General features: G+C 35.1%; 1 protein-coding gene across 2 annotated transcripts in view; it reads right to left on the bottom strand.

Annotated features, from left to right (window-relative positions):
- Positions 1–915: 915 nt before the first annotated feature.
- RNF138 (ring finger protein 138) overlaps positions 916–14,861 on the bottom strand; it is a 50,472-nt gene continuing 36,526 nt past the window's right edge. For both annotated transcript variants that reach the window (XM_004479005.4, XM_058277594.1), the window contains exons 5-8: positions 7,082–7,138; positions 6,071–6,182; positions 4,432–4,539; positions 916–2,425 (exon numbers count right to left, since the gene is read on the bottom strand). In XM_004479005.4, coding sequence (XP_004479062.1) covers positions 2,357–2,425; positions 4,432–4,539; positions 6,071–6,182; positions 7,082–7,138 — 346 coding nt within the window. In that variant the 3' untranslated portion in view covers positions 916–2,356. The remainder of the gene's footprint in view (positions 2,426–4,431; positions 4,540–6,070; positions 6,183–7,081; positions 7,139–14,861) is intronic.

The raw sequence follows: 14,861 nt of genomic DNA, 5'->3' as shown, positions 1-14,861 counted from the left end.
TTAAGGTTGATGACAACAAGAAATTAGGCAAAAAATGGGTAGGTCTCTGTAAAACTGACAACGAAGGGAAACCACCATAAAGTGGTGGGTTGCAGTTGTGTGACTGTTAAGGACTATGGCAAAGAATCTCAGGCCAAGAATATCATCGAAGAATATTTCAAATTCAAGAAATGAACAAATAAACTTTGTTCTCATTAAATAAAAATTGTAAGTAAATCATGAGACTATTAATATTTAACTCATCCACAATATTTCAAAATAGAATTTCATCAAGAAAATCTCTACTATAGACAGGTTTCCTTTTTAGAAGTTCTCAAACCCAGTATGGTTTGATTTGATACACTGAAACTTTGAAAGAAACTAAAGTTATTGCTTTAAAATAGGAAAAAAAATATGGTCAAAATTAATTTTTTTAATCTTTTGGAGGTATTGGGGATTGAACCCAGGACCACCTACATGGGAAGCAGGCGCTCAACCATTTGAGCAACATGCACTCCCCAAACAGTCTCTTGAAAAAGAGTTCATGAACCAGGGCTATGAAACTCCTAGAAGAAAACATAGGGAAGCATCTTCAGGATCTTGCATTAGGCAATAGTCCCTTAGGCTTTACACCCAAGCAGCAACAAAAGAAAAAAGATAAATGGGACCTTTGTGCCTGGAAAGACTTTATCATGAAAACACAACCTGCTATAAACACAAAAATCAAAAACAGAAAAAAGGAGTTCATTAAACAGCTATTCTTAAAATTACATTCATGTACTTGCAGAGAAAATGTTCAAGCACACAGTAAACATCACTCTTTAGAATGAAAGAGCAAAGGTATACGTTCATTTAGATGTATGGCTTTTTTGTGTGTGATTACTACTATAGATAGTCATTACTGATAGACTGAAAAAGATTTTTATAAAACTCCACTTCCAAAATTAACATTTTTATTAAATCAAGTTAAAAATGTTCATTGTAGAAAAGTCAACAAGGGTTTTAACAAAATGAAAATACACCTTTTTATACAATATATGTATATATTAGCAGCAAACTACTGAGATTTTCTTTTATGTTCTTTTAGTTACTTATTATAAAGAAAGCATAAACAATGTATATTAGTATGGAATGTCAGTGAATCCACTTTTCATCCTTTATTCTGGGATTTGGGCCTTCTAGTTTAAGATACTTTCTGATTCTCACGAATGAATATTAAGAACAAACCTAGTTTTGACTAAAAAGTAGTGAAACAGAATTGCTGATAGAATCTACCTACTTCATAGTCCTACATTATCTTTGAAAATAACAAATGAGCACCACCATATAAATAGGTATTGTGTATTTGTGTGTAAAACACAATTTTTAAGGTTAGTAACAGCAGCCAACTAGACCACCTATATTTGACTATTTTTTTTCCTAAAAATTTGGTGACATACAAAATTTTAATCATCAGATGAATACTTCAATCTCATATTGCTTGTCCATTTCTAAAATCCATAATAGAAATTCTGTATATAACCTGACAAACTGCATGCATATGTGTGTACATATATACATACGTTATGTATGTATATATATTTATATATATGTAAATCTTTAGCTTTGAATGACTTTCTAAACTGAGAAATAAAGCCAAACCTCTCACTTAAATATATACGGAATAATACCAACTGAAAATTTCTAATAAAGGTTTTATCTTAATCAGAAATACTGCTATTGAAATAAATATTTCCTACTAATACCAAAAAGAAAACATCTTTACAATGAGCTTTCACTTTTTAAGGAGTTAAATTTATTAAAGAAATCTCACTAGTCTTCAAAAATACTACAAGTTATATAAATACAATTTTCTTAAAGCTGAATTCTTCAGCTAGAATCTGTGTTATAAAAAGTTTACTTTGGATTGTTCCATTTAACATTTCAAGTTTCCACTCTGCAACTCTGATAACTGGCTCAGATTTGTTAGGTTTATATCAATCGCATCTTTCAGAATATGCTACAGTGTTACCTGTGTACAATAAAGTAAATGTGAGAAAATGTACCAAATTTCAAAAGCAACACAATAATGAAAAATTCAAGAATATGTAACATATAAAAGATAAGGTACAACAGGGATTCCCTTTTCACCATCACATTGGTGAGATATAATCCTTTTTATACTTTTAAAGCTAATGTCGTAACTTCTATTTTTTTAATTTATCAAGAAAATGAAGTTGTTAAATGGCCCACCTTTATTTTTTAATTAAAAACTAAAACAACAGACTGAATTACTTTTATTAATATACACATCAAGTTACTGAAATGATGACTTTATGTAGTTCTCCCCATAAAGATGGCACTTGCAGATACAAAGATGCAGAGATATCTATAGCCTTCAAATATTTACTTGGAAAGACTCTTCAACAGCAGTTTGATATTGGGTTTCCTCATCTAGCTGAAGATTCTAAAAACAATAATATTAATAAGTTAATAGGAAAAATTTACTTGACTAGATATTCAGTACTTTGCCGACTATGTTAAACATCTTGATACACATTTCATTTATTCAAGTCACTTTGTGTACTATCATTATTATCCTTTAAAATGTAAGTTAAATAACTGAACTTTAATTTTTAAAAAGTTGCTTCAACAGGAAGGCCCAGCAGAGAATGAGAGCTGGCAAGAATTACAGTGCCTTATAATAATTCATTGATTGGAGATACAGTTAATTGCATCCCTTAATCATAAGTGGTAAACATTGTGTCATCTCTAGAAGACTGCCAAATGTCTGAAGGAAAATTCATTTTAAATTTAAACTAACAGGGGAAGCGGACTTGGCCCAATGGATAGGGTGTCTGCCTACCACATGGGAGGTCTGCGGTTCAAAACCCGGGCCTCCTTGACCCGTGTGGAGCTGGCCCATACGCAGTGCTGATGCGCACAAGGAGTGCCATGCCACACAGGGGTGTCCCTCATGTAGGGGAGCCCCACACACAAGGAGTGCACCCTGTAAAGAGAGCCACCCATCACGAAAGAAAGTGCAGCCTGACCAAGAATGGCGCCGCACACATGGAGAGCTGACACAACAAGATGATGCAACAAAAAGAAACACAGATTCCCGGTGTGGCTGATAAGGATAGACGCGGTCACAGAAGAAGAACACACAGCGAATGGACACAAGAGAGCAGACAACTGGGGAGTGGGGGGGGGGGAATAAAAATAAATAAATAAATCTTTTTTAAAAAATTTAAAATAACATTTTCTCAACCATAACATAAGGCTTAAAATGCAGCTCACTCAATCTTAGTTATTACACTACTCATCTTAAATTCAATTTGATATCAAATTGATGTCCTACGGGTTTGCTTTAAAATATGCCAAAGATTCCACCTGACAATCAAATAACTAAAAAATTACATTCATTTTTACCAAAATAGCATTAGCATTTATATTTTTCTATTACAAGATAAATTTGAAAATTAGATGAAAAGTAGTTTACAAAACGTATTTTAGTTTATCTAAATACACATTCTCCCAAGTAACCTTTCTCACGATGATTTAAGAATCTACCATTACTTTATAAAATGCTCAAATTGAGTACACCTGAATTTTATAGATTTTTTAACTAGCATGACCAAAAAATACAAATTCCATAAAATGAAATACTATCATTCTTAAGAAATATTACATATATTTTTAACATTGGAAAGCAAAGAAAAATGTAAATTCTGTTCATGCCACTAACAGAAGTGCCTATCCCTCTGCTTGCTTATATTGGGAAACAATTATCAGCCATTCTTTGTCAGAAATAAATCTTAGATTAGATGAGGTGTTAATGACACCAATTTCACACCTAGTGTGATACAATTTCACAACTAGTTAAAAAAATTTCATTAAAAAAAATTGTGATACATTTGGGATGTAGAATTTCAATCCCATGTTTTTTTGCTTTGGGGATCCATTTTTATGCTATGTAACTTCCCTCAATCACCCTGTTAAGAAGCAAGAGACCAAAATCCACCAATTCAACATGGCTTTGCCTGATAATCAAGCTCCCTCCATTTTTTAAAAGAATGTCCCCCACATGCTGGATGGAAAAATCTAGTACAGGGAGTTTAAGATATTCATGAGAAATACATTACTACATGAGAAATACGTCCTGTTTCATGTTGTACTAATTTTATTTTTCTAGTAGGTACAATTTTATATCTTGATGGTTTTCATATAAATCATAACTTTGTAAATCAGATGGTTTCTTCTTCCTTTATCAACAACAAATTCAATTTTTACCACTTCTATAAACCAGCATAACCCTTACTATTAAAAACAGAACTTACTCTATATCTAGTTTGACACAACAGCTTTCTTCAAAACTCAAATCTAGATTAAAAAATTAATATAGCTTTAAATTTTAAAAAATTTAAGTTATTTAAAAAATGGCATTCTCTTAATCCTGAAGAATTCACTTACCACAAATTCTCCATAATCAAACTGATGTCTTTGATTTAGATGACTAACGAAATTTCGAGTAATCTGGCTAGGATCTCCCCAAGGAAGAGACACACAAATAGGACATGTCTAAGAGAAAGAGATTGTTTTAAATAAAACATCATGGAAATAATCAAATGTAACTATTGAGGGTATTAAAGTAACACAGGCTTTTGTCACTTAAAATATCCATATAAAAACCATTTCTAGAGACCAAATTCCATGACTAGATCATTTCCCAACCAAATTATCTTAGCTAAATCACGCTCAACACAATACAATAGAGAGAGTTCTTAGGTATTCTAGTACTTTATAAATCTCCAATTACACAACTGTTTCAATAGAAACTCCACATCTACCCTTTAATAATACCAATTATAATGATAGGTATCATTAATTGACTGCCTACAATGTAACTGGTATGTGATCTCATTTAATCCATACCATAAATGTGATATAAATGATTGCCTGGCATTTCATTTTTAAGTAAAACAAAAATGAACTTTAAACTGTACCCATAGTTTTAAGTGAAGTACATTTTAAAAAGTGAACAGATAACATACTGAAATGAGATAAAAGGAAACTTTAGTAAATGAACTCACCAAAAGCTTATAATATATTGAATATTATGCAGAAACAAAAACAATTTTAGTATTCCAATATAGACATGAGAAAGCTTTTTCTTGGAGGTGTCTTTGGCACCCTATATTTGTTTATGTAACAGTAAATGACCCTCTTCTAATAAGCAAAGTAGTTGATATCACTCCCTTAGTCTTATGCAAGAACTGAAGGGCATCCTAAATAACAGGGGCATATACTTTCATAATTTTTTCTAAGTACATTCACTGGGACAGTTTAGAAATATCTACAAACCTTATTTATTTATAAAATTTTTGTTCTATCCTTATTCCTGAAAAAACTTAACTATAAAAATATTCAGCTAAAAGGCATATCCCTTCCAGCTCAGTTTCTCCTATTCCATATAAACGAAATCACTTACCTGTGAAATCATGTTCCAAATTGAGAACTGAATGACCAATAACACAACGTTTGAAACCCTGCACTCAGATCTATCTCCCTCAATTCATCAAAGAGGTTTCAACCACTCATACCCTCAAATTAAATAAAAAAGAATTATACATGTAAGTATGATTCTTTCCCCTCTTTGCTTTATGAATTCATATACTAGATCCTGCAAAGATAAAATTAAAATACTACAGACTTTACTCTTACTTATATGTTTTCACTGGCACCAGATCCATGTGACCAAATCCAGTTGTCTGCATCCTATAGAGCAAAAAACTGCGAGTCCCAAAAAGAGTTAGATTCAGTCACTTCTCAATAATGAATTCCTGGTTCACCTTTCATTATTGCCCTCTTCTCCAGGCTATTCTCCTATACTATCCACACATTAAGCATCAACCTTGTTATAATGTGAGCTACTAGAATTTTAAATATCTCATTTTGCTTTACAGACATGAGTCATTTGTTGATAAAATGTCTACTGTATTGATAATGTCCCTGCCCAAATTTAAATAAATTACCTACCCTATTCATATGAATGAAGTAAATGGAACATCATGGTTTAATCTAAGCAGAAGACTGTCTTAAACATACTCACCACTGGAACTATCTGAAATAAGTGATTGCTGTTACAGTGATCCAGTAAACGCTGTCTGGTAAAATTTGATTCTTGACACAAGGGACATTTAAAGGTGGGATGCCCAGAAGAACTATAAAGCAATTTTAAAGGATGTATATTTAATTGAAATCATATAAAATTAATGCTGTTTTCTGACCAATTACTTTAAATTTCTTTTAAAATAACCTGTTATGATTATTATACGAGAATTAACAGTTTTAATAAATGATGAAAAATAGAAGTTTCCAAACATTCCCAATTCAGAGTGCCCTCAGTACCTCAGTAAATTTTTTCACAATGCCTCAATGCAATAAAACAGAACAAAAAACCTAGCAGTTCCATTTATTAAGTAGTTAGATCCAAAAAACTTAATTACAGTAGTTCGCATGCTGGCAACAGATGTCACTATGGATACCCAAAAACTTAAAATATCCTGTGGTGATTCACAGTTTTAAAAGCCCGTACCTAAAATTTAAAGCACTTAAAACATTTTCATTAATATCATATCTTTAGCACATCAATATTGTATCTTTAGAAGATCCTAGTCCCTAGGAATCAAACATACAAAAACTGCTAGTTAAGTGAAAACCAAAAGCAACAATCACGAGAATGAAATACTTCAAAATATTTTGGTCATCATGCATCACTAGGTTTTAATAACTCTGAATTTCAGCCAAGGGACAGGTTCAGTATTGACAACTCTATCTGAACGCATGGAGGAAAACTGACTGGAGTGAAAAAGGATAACTAAACTCTTCTAATTTAATGTGAGTTCCCTTAAAGTACCAACTGCATTTTTTCTGATTTAACTAAATAAAAAGGTTTAAGGGGAAACAACAACAACAACAAAACAGAAAAAGAAAAAAAAACAAAAAAAAATTTATTTTAATTCAGATAAATAAAAGAAAAAAAGGTTTAAGGTAAAAAGTCCTTATTTGATAAAGTGATAAATATTATTTAATAAAGCAGCATAATTTTTCAAAAGCTTACCTTGTATTTTCTGGGTAAGTTTCTATGGTATCAGATGTGGATGTTTCACTCCTATTACTTAAGAAGCATTGAGAGGTTAATATTAGAATTAATAAAGTACATTAAAAGTTGATTATCTTGAACTGCTAATGACAAAACTAGTCAAAATTTGTTTTAAAAGTTTGTACGTCAAATATTTTCAACTGTGGAATTATGGCATTAATTACTTTTCAAATGAAGACAAGATGACTGTCTTCCCTAGAGTATAAAATAAAGAATTCTGCAGAAATACCTTTGTTTTATAGCATAAATATTTCCCCAAGTTTTTTGGACTTTCAAATTAACGCATGCCTCTACTGCTAACTAGGCTGTAAGTTTTTTGTTTTTGTTTTTTGGAGTTACCAGGGATCGAACGCAGGGCATTGTGCTCAAACCACTAAGCTACACCTGCTCCTCATTAGACTACTAAATTTTTAATAGCTGGGGTACAATCAGAACTCCATGAACTTTTTGACTCATTAACCAAGACATGGTTTAAGGTTGTGACCTTTAGGAGATATATGATTTAATAACATTTAATGTACAGAACAACAAACCTCACTGGGTCCCATGCAAGAGAGTCACATGTGATACAGAATATATTAGGAGTCCTTAGGGAACAGTGGGCACTCTATACAGGGATTGTCACTTAAGTACTACAGAATTTCATCAATGTGGTCAATTTCATAAAAACAAGGATTTCAACAGTACATTATTTAAAACAGGAGAGATGAGCAGTAACCCAAAAAAATGTACCAGAGAGGTTTGCCGGTTACCTCGATATTTTAAGTACAGCTCAAGGCCAAAGTCTAGGGGCCTCCCTGATCCTTTTAGTGTCTGCATCTTGTTTTGGGCATGCTCGTGTGGACCTGGGAATTCCCTGTCTACACATTTCCAATGCCCCCTGTTTGCTAGGAAACAGTTTCTCCATGGTACTGGGCACTGCACTGTACATAATACAGCCAGCAATCCCTTGTACCAGACAGCATGACTTAACTGCTCTCCCACAGCATTCTACAGGAGAGTTCTGTGAGTTGCCTACTACATGCAGGGCAAGTTTTAGGAAGGTGAGTCCCTCAAGTCACCAACAGACAGGTTGGGAAAAACATACATTCTCCCAGTATGTGCACAAGAGTTATTGTGTATCCTCTGGAACCAGGACCAGGGATCTGCACTGGAATCTTCATTGAACGGCTCTTACGTTGCCATTTTCTTGATTTGGGGGTTGCACTGTTACTGTAGTCCTTTAATGTTTTCTGTAACTTTGAGAAAGATGCAGTTTAAATAGCAAAGTCTCTAGGGTTTTATCATAAATAAAATTCTGGCTATTGTTTGAAATTGTTTTTTAAAGTATAAGAGTATTTTTATGTTAGCTGTGGGTTTTTCATATATGCCCTTTATTACATTGAAAAAGTTTCCTTCCATTCCTGGGTGTTTTTAATCAAGAAAGGGTACTGAATTTTGTCAAATGCCTTTCTGCCTCAACTGAGATGACTGTATGGTTTTTTTGCTTTTAATATGATATATATGCTTTTTTGCTATTAATATGATATATGAGATTGATTTTCTTATGTTAAATCACTCTTGACTTCCTGGGATAAATCCCACTGGTCCAGTGTATAATCCTTCTAACGTGTTGCTGAATTTGGTTTGCTAGTATTTTGTTGAGGACTTTTCCATCTATATTCACAAGGGAAATTGGTCTGTAATTTTCTTTTCTTTCCCTCCTCAATTTTTTGGAAGAGTTTGAGCAGAATTGGAGTTCATTCTTCTTGAAATGTTTTGGTGAAATTCTTCTTGGAATGTTTTGGTCAAATTCACAAGGGAAGCCATCTAGTCCTGGAATTTTCTTTGATGGAAGGTTTTTTAATTACTAATTCAATTTCTTTGCTTGTTATGCATCCATTAAGGTTTTCTATTTACACTTTAGTCAGTTTAGATAAGTTGCATGTTTCTAAGAATTTGTCCACTTCATCTAGGTTATTTAATTTGTTGGTGCACAATTGTTCATAGAATTCTTTTACAATCCTTTTTATTTCTGGGGGTTGGAAGTAATTCCCCGCCCGCCCCCCCCCCTTGCATTTCTAATTTTAGTTATCTGCATCCTCATTTTTCTCTGTTGTTCTAGCTAAAGGTTTGTTGATTTTTATTAAGCTTTTGAAAAAGTCAACTTTTGGTTTCACTGATTCTGTTTCTTTATCCTCTATTTCATTCATTTACACACGCTAATCTTTACTTCCTTCTTGCTTTGTGTTTAGTTTGCTCTTTTTCTTGTTCCTTCAGGAATGAGATTAGGATACTGATGTGATATTGTTTTCCTTTTTTAATATAAGCATTTACTGCTCAAGTTTCCCTCTGAACATTGCCTTTGCTACATCCCATTAGGTTTTGGTGTATTGCTGCAGTGAGTATGTACCCCCAGAAAATCATGTTCTTAACACTAATCCATTCCTGCGAGCATAAACCCATTTCATAAGGTTACTTCAATTAAGGCCTGGCACAGTGTAGCCCTTAATCTTCTTACTGTAGTCCTTTATAAATGGGATGAATAGAGAGAGAAAGCCAAGGAGGCAGGCAGCTGAAAGTTACAAAACCTGGAAGAGAAGGGAGAGACCAGTAGACACCACCATATACCTTACTATTTGTCAGAGGAGTCAAGGATCGCCTGCAGACAGTCTTCAAGAAGAAAGCATGGCCTTCATGATGCCTTGATTTGGACATTCTCATGGCCTCAAAACTTGTAAGCTTGTAAGCTAATAAATTGCCATTGTTAAAAGCAATTCATTTCATGGTAAATTGCTTTCAGCCTAGCAGACTAAAACAACTGTGTTTTCATTTTGATTCAACTTAAAATTACTTCCTAATTTCCCTTATTTCTTCAGTTCATTAAAGAAGAGTGTTTAAGAGTGTATTGCTTAATTTCCACATACTTGTGAATTTTCCAGTCCTTCCTCTGTCAATTTCTAGCTTCATTCTTTGTATGATTTAAATATTTTTATATTTCTTGAGACCAGTTTGGTGACCTAGTCTCAAAGCGAGGTCTCATTTGGTCTTTATTAGAAAACAATCCATGTGCACTTGAGAAGAATGTCTATTCTGCTATTGTTGAGTAAATATTCAATACACGTCTATAGGTCTAGGTCTAAGTTGATTTATATTGTCCAAGTCTTTTTTTTTTTTTTTTAGGAGGCACTGGGGATTGAACAAGACCTTGTAAATGGGAATTAGGTGCTCAACCACCTGAGCTATAGCCATTCCCCTTCTATTTCCTTATTGATATTCATCTTAGATGTTCTATCCATTATGTTAAGTTGAACACTATTTTTCTCCCTTCATAAATGTTTACTTTAAATATTTTGTGGCTCTGCTATTAGGGTGCATATATAATTCTTATCTTCTGATGAACTGGCCCTTTTATCAACATATAGTGTCCTTCTTTGTGACAGTTGTGACGTAACAGTCTATTTTATCTGATGTTACTTTAGCCACTCCTAGCTCCCTTTTGGTTATAATTTGCATGGAGTATTTTTCTGTCATCCTTTCTCTTTCAACCAACTTGTTCTTTGAATTTAAGGTATCTTGTGAAAAAATATAGTTAGGCCATGCTTTTTTAATCCATTCTGGTAATCTCTGCTTTTTGCCTGGAGGGCTAATCCATTTATATTACAGCAATTAACTGATAATGCAGGACTTCTGCCATTTGGGTTTTGTATTTGGGTTTTGTACATTCCCTTTTTGTCCCTGAATTCTTCCATCATTCCCTACTGTAGTATTTAGTTGATCTTTCATAGCAAGTCCTTTATAATCCCTTCTTGATTTCATTCTTGCATATTTTTCAAATACAGTCTTTGTGGTTTCTATAGGGCTTAAATTTTACAACCTACATCTATAACAACTTCCTCTGATTTGATATCAACTTAACTTCACTAGCACACACAAACTATGTTTCTAAATCCCTCCATACCCCCACCTTTGTCATTATCATAATGGCATCTTTATATATTGCGTGTCCAAGCCATAGATATATCATTACTTTTTATGCATTGTCATTTTAGTTCATGTAAGAAATAATAGTGGTTTTACAAACCAAAAATACAGTAGTAATGCCATTTGTAATTAATTACCACGTAGTTACCTTTATCAGAGATTTTTACTTCCTTATACAGCATCAGTCTACTGTCTAGTGTCCTTTCCTCTCAATCTGAAGAATTTCCTTTAGCATTCCTTGTAAGCCATGTCTAGTGGTGATATACTCCCTCAGTTTTTGTATCTGGGACTGTCTGAAACTCTCTTTTATGAAAGACAGTTTCACCAGATATAGAATTTTTTGTTAGCAATTATTTTTTTCCAGCACCGTAAATGTCATATCACTGCTTTCTGCCTCAATGGTTTCTGACAAGAAATGGGCATTTAATCTTATTGAGCCTTCCCTCTACATACCATGTTGCTTCTCTCTTGCTGCGGTCAGAATTCTCATATCATTAGCACATGACAGTTTGATTAAAACGTCTGGGTGTGGATATCTTTGAATCTATTCTGTTTTGGAGTTCACTGAGTTCTTGAACGTACAGTTAAAGTTAGGACGTGTTCAGCCATTATTTCTTGAAATATTCTTCTGCCTCTTTCTCTCCTTCTGAGATTTCCATAATGCTACCTACCATACACTGTCCCCTAATGCTACTGTACACTGGTACATTTGGTGGCATATCACAGGTCTCTCAGGCTGTTTTCTTTTGTTCTTTTTTCACCGTGCTCCTCATACTGAACAATTTCAATTGTCTCACTTTTAAGTTCACTGATTCTTTCTTCTGCCAGCTTCTTCGGTTGAACCCCTCATGTTGAATTAAAATAAATTTGGGAATTTTGTCACACCATCATGCTACCTCAGCACGTCCAAGGTCAGCAATAACATAAAGGGGATTTGCATCAGCATAATGCCTCAGCATCTTAGCCCCTATTATTAGGTCCCTCAGTGACCACCCCAATACCTGCTTACATAATAAACAGCTTATACCTCTCTCCTCCTCACATCCCACCTGGGTTCATACACCCATGAAAGTAAAAATCCCCAGTCCCACTCTTCTTAACCAACTGCTATCATTCCACCCATATAACACTATAAATGTATAGCCCCTGGGTCCACGATAACTTTTTGTTCCCCAGCTGCTTGGTTAAACCTACACTCTTGGCATGTTTTCCTGTGTAAACGTGCAACACATACTTCTCTCTGTTCTAGAATCTGTAAATACTAATAAATTTTTCTTTCATACATCTCTGGTATCACCCATCCTTTCCATGACTATAAAGAACCTTACAATTGGCATAGTTGGTGGATGGAAGACCCCAGACATGTCTTGTAATGCTTTAAATTAGCACACTGGCTTCTGGAATAGGCAAAACTATTTGGGAGGGCTCTCTGTCATGCTGGCTTGTGTCATGCATGCTACTTTGCCCTGATTTATATTGCCTATTTTGACAGTTGTCATGACTTCTACCCTAAATTGTATATCGTACACATCCCATTCCAAGAAGTTCCTGGGACCCCACAACATTGCCTAACGCAGTTCCTGGTTGGCAAGAGAAAGCCGTAACTCCTGTTGTTCCCCTCCAGAGCTCCTAAGCCTAGGCTGCTTCATTATTTACTTGGAAAGGACCCCAGCTAGTAAGTGAAGTTCATTGTCACTAGTGGAATGGGTAACAGACCTCCTCCCACCCTTAGCAAAAAAATCACTAGGACTGGTTTGTCAAGTCATGTTCTTAGTGTGACAGGAGGGCTGCAAGACCTTTCACATACCACCCTCTGTATCAGAGGGTACACTAGGCTCAAGAGTCCAAGTTACACACACCTTTTAATCCCCATCAATCTCCTGAGCCTTCCTGGTGGGCGGGCATTCCTTACACAGGAACTGTTACGGAACCTCAAAAGGAGTCATGCTGCCAGATGACTTTTGCCTCACCCCTTGCTTTTCTCACATTCTGTTCCCAATCCTATGGGTTACTGTGGGTCGCATTTATGGTGGTTCGTGGCACAAGACAAATGTCCCAGGCAAGAAGCAGGAAAGCTGGGAAGAGGTCAATGAATTGATAAAGAAATGTGAAACAGTTCCACAACAGGTTTAGGCACCTAAACAAAATCGAATTACCACATGAAAAGGCACTCCTCCTCAGAGCCCAGAGACTGGAAACCCTACCTAGGTGTAACCTGACTATCATTTTTCTGCTGGATGCTGATCCAGACCCACCTGAGGGACACCCTATAATGAGAAGCAACTGCCTACAAACAGGGTACAACAGGAAGGCACCTCACAAGTGCTTCCAGTTACTATGTATCCTGCCAAAAGGTCACAGGAGGGAAGGAAGAACTTCAAACTAAAATAAATAATTTTACAAGGCTAGAGCTTCATACTCTTCCTTAAAGACTGGGTTATTTTGTTTTCTTTTAAAAGGAAAAAAAGGAGTCTTTAATTTGAGGTCCAAATTACCACTGAGGCAACTGGCCAGTATCACTGAAGACTTCCAGCCCCTCCCTAATTATGGCATGGAAAAATCCACAGTGGTTATTATCACCAAGACAGATTCCAACTGGTAAACAACTGCCACGGTCTTACTGTTACTTAAGAAAATTGGGATACTACAATGGAGTTCATCATTTCTTTAAGCATTCAGACTATAGAGATCCCAAAGTTCATCTGCAACCTTGAAAAGGACCCTTTGACACAAGTCATGGAAAATTTTCTTACATGGGGCACCCCCACCCTGAATTATCAGGCAGCACAGCTCATACAACCTGCGAGGCTATGTATTGGGTAGAACTATTGACATAGGAGGGGATTCACAAGTCCTCTCCTGGAGGGTTCCTGCCTCCTCCTTCTCCTCCACATATCAAAGGCCCAGTCCTGTCCCCCTCCCCCAACTGGACTATGAAACAATTCTTATTAAACAGCTACCCCTAATGGTGGCACTTTTTCCTCTTCTTCCCTGTCATAGGTATTGATGCTTTAATAAGTCACCTGGAATAAGAACAAATCCTTGACACTCTTGAACTGCCTCTGCCAATCAATATGATAAATGCAAAAATACTGCCTGAAACAAGGTAGTGTGGGGATCCAGCCTGTGATCCAAAATCACCTAAAAAAGTAAGTCATCATACCTATAATTTCCCCATACAATGGCCCTATTCTGCCAATTCTTAAAGCCTCTATCAATGAAGAGAGATTTACTGGGAATTATTTAACAGCCTTAATGTACAAGCCCTACCCATGAAAGCTTCTATTCCTAACATCATGTATTAGAAAATATTATACAAAGAAACACGTGAGATTTCTTTGCTATGATTGATTTGGCCAACATGTTTTACTCACTGCCAATACCAAAAGAATCTGAACTGCTGCTGCCAAAACCGTGATAAATTATCATTAAAAATTTACTAAATACTCTCACTGTAGAAATGACATTCAATTAAAGGGCAACTCTAAATAGGTTCTAAGAGATGACCCAGCCACACTCACACATGACTTACAGAAATGAGGTTGGGCAACAGTACTACATAAAATATAAAGCCCATCAAACTCCAACAAATTCATGGGTATCATCTTTCAAGGGCAGACAGATTCCCACCACCATAAAATGCAAGTTTACTTCAGCACAGCACCTAACAGAATAGAACAATCACATGGAAATCTGCTACTTTCCACTGGGGAGAGCCCCAACAAGATGCTTTAGAATTGGTACTACTCACCATTCCAAGAATGGATTTTAGATT

The sequence above is a fragment of the Dasypus novemcinctus genome, chromosome 16 (genome assembly GCF_030445035.2).
Source record: "Dasypus novemcinctus isolate mDasNov1 chromosome 16, mDasNov1.1.hap2, whole genome shotgun sequence".
Lineage (NCBI taxonomy): Eukaryota > Metazoa > Chordata > Mammalia > Cingulata > Dasypodidae > Dasypus > Dasypus novemcinctus.
Note: the sequence above shows the minus strand (reverse complement) of the source record. Positions and strands in the feature narration are given on the sequence as shown.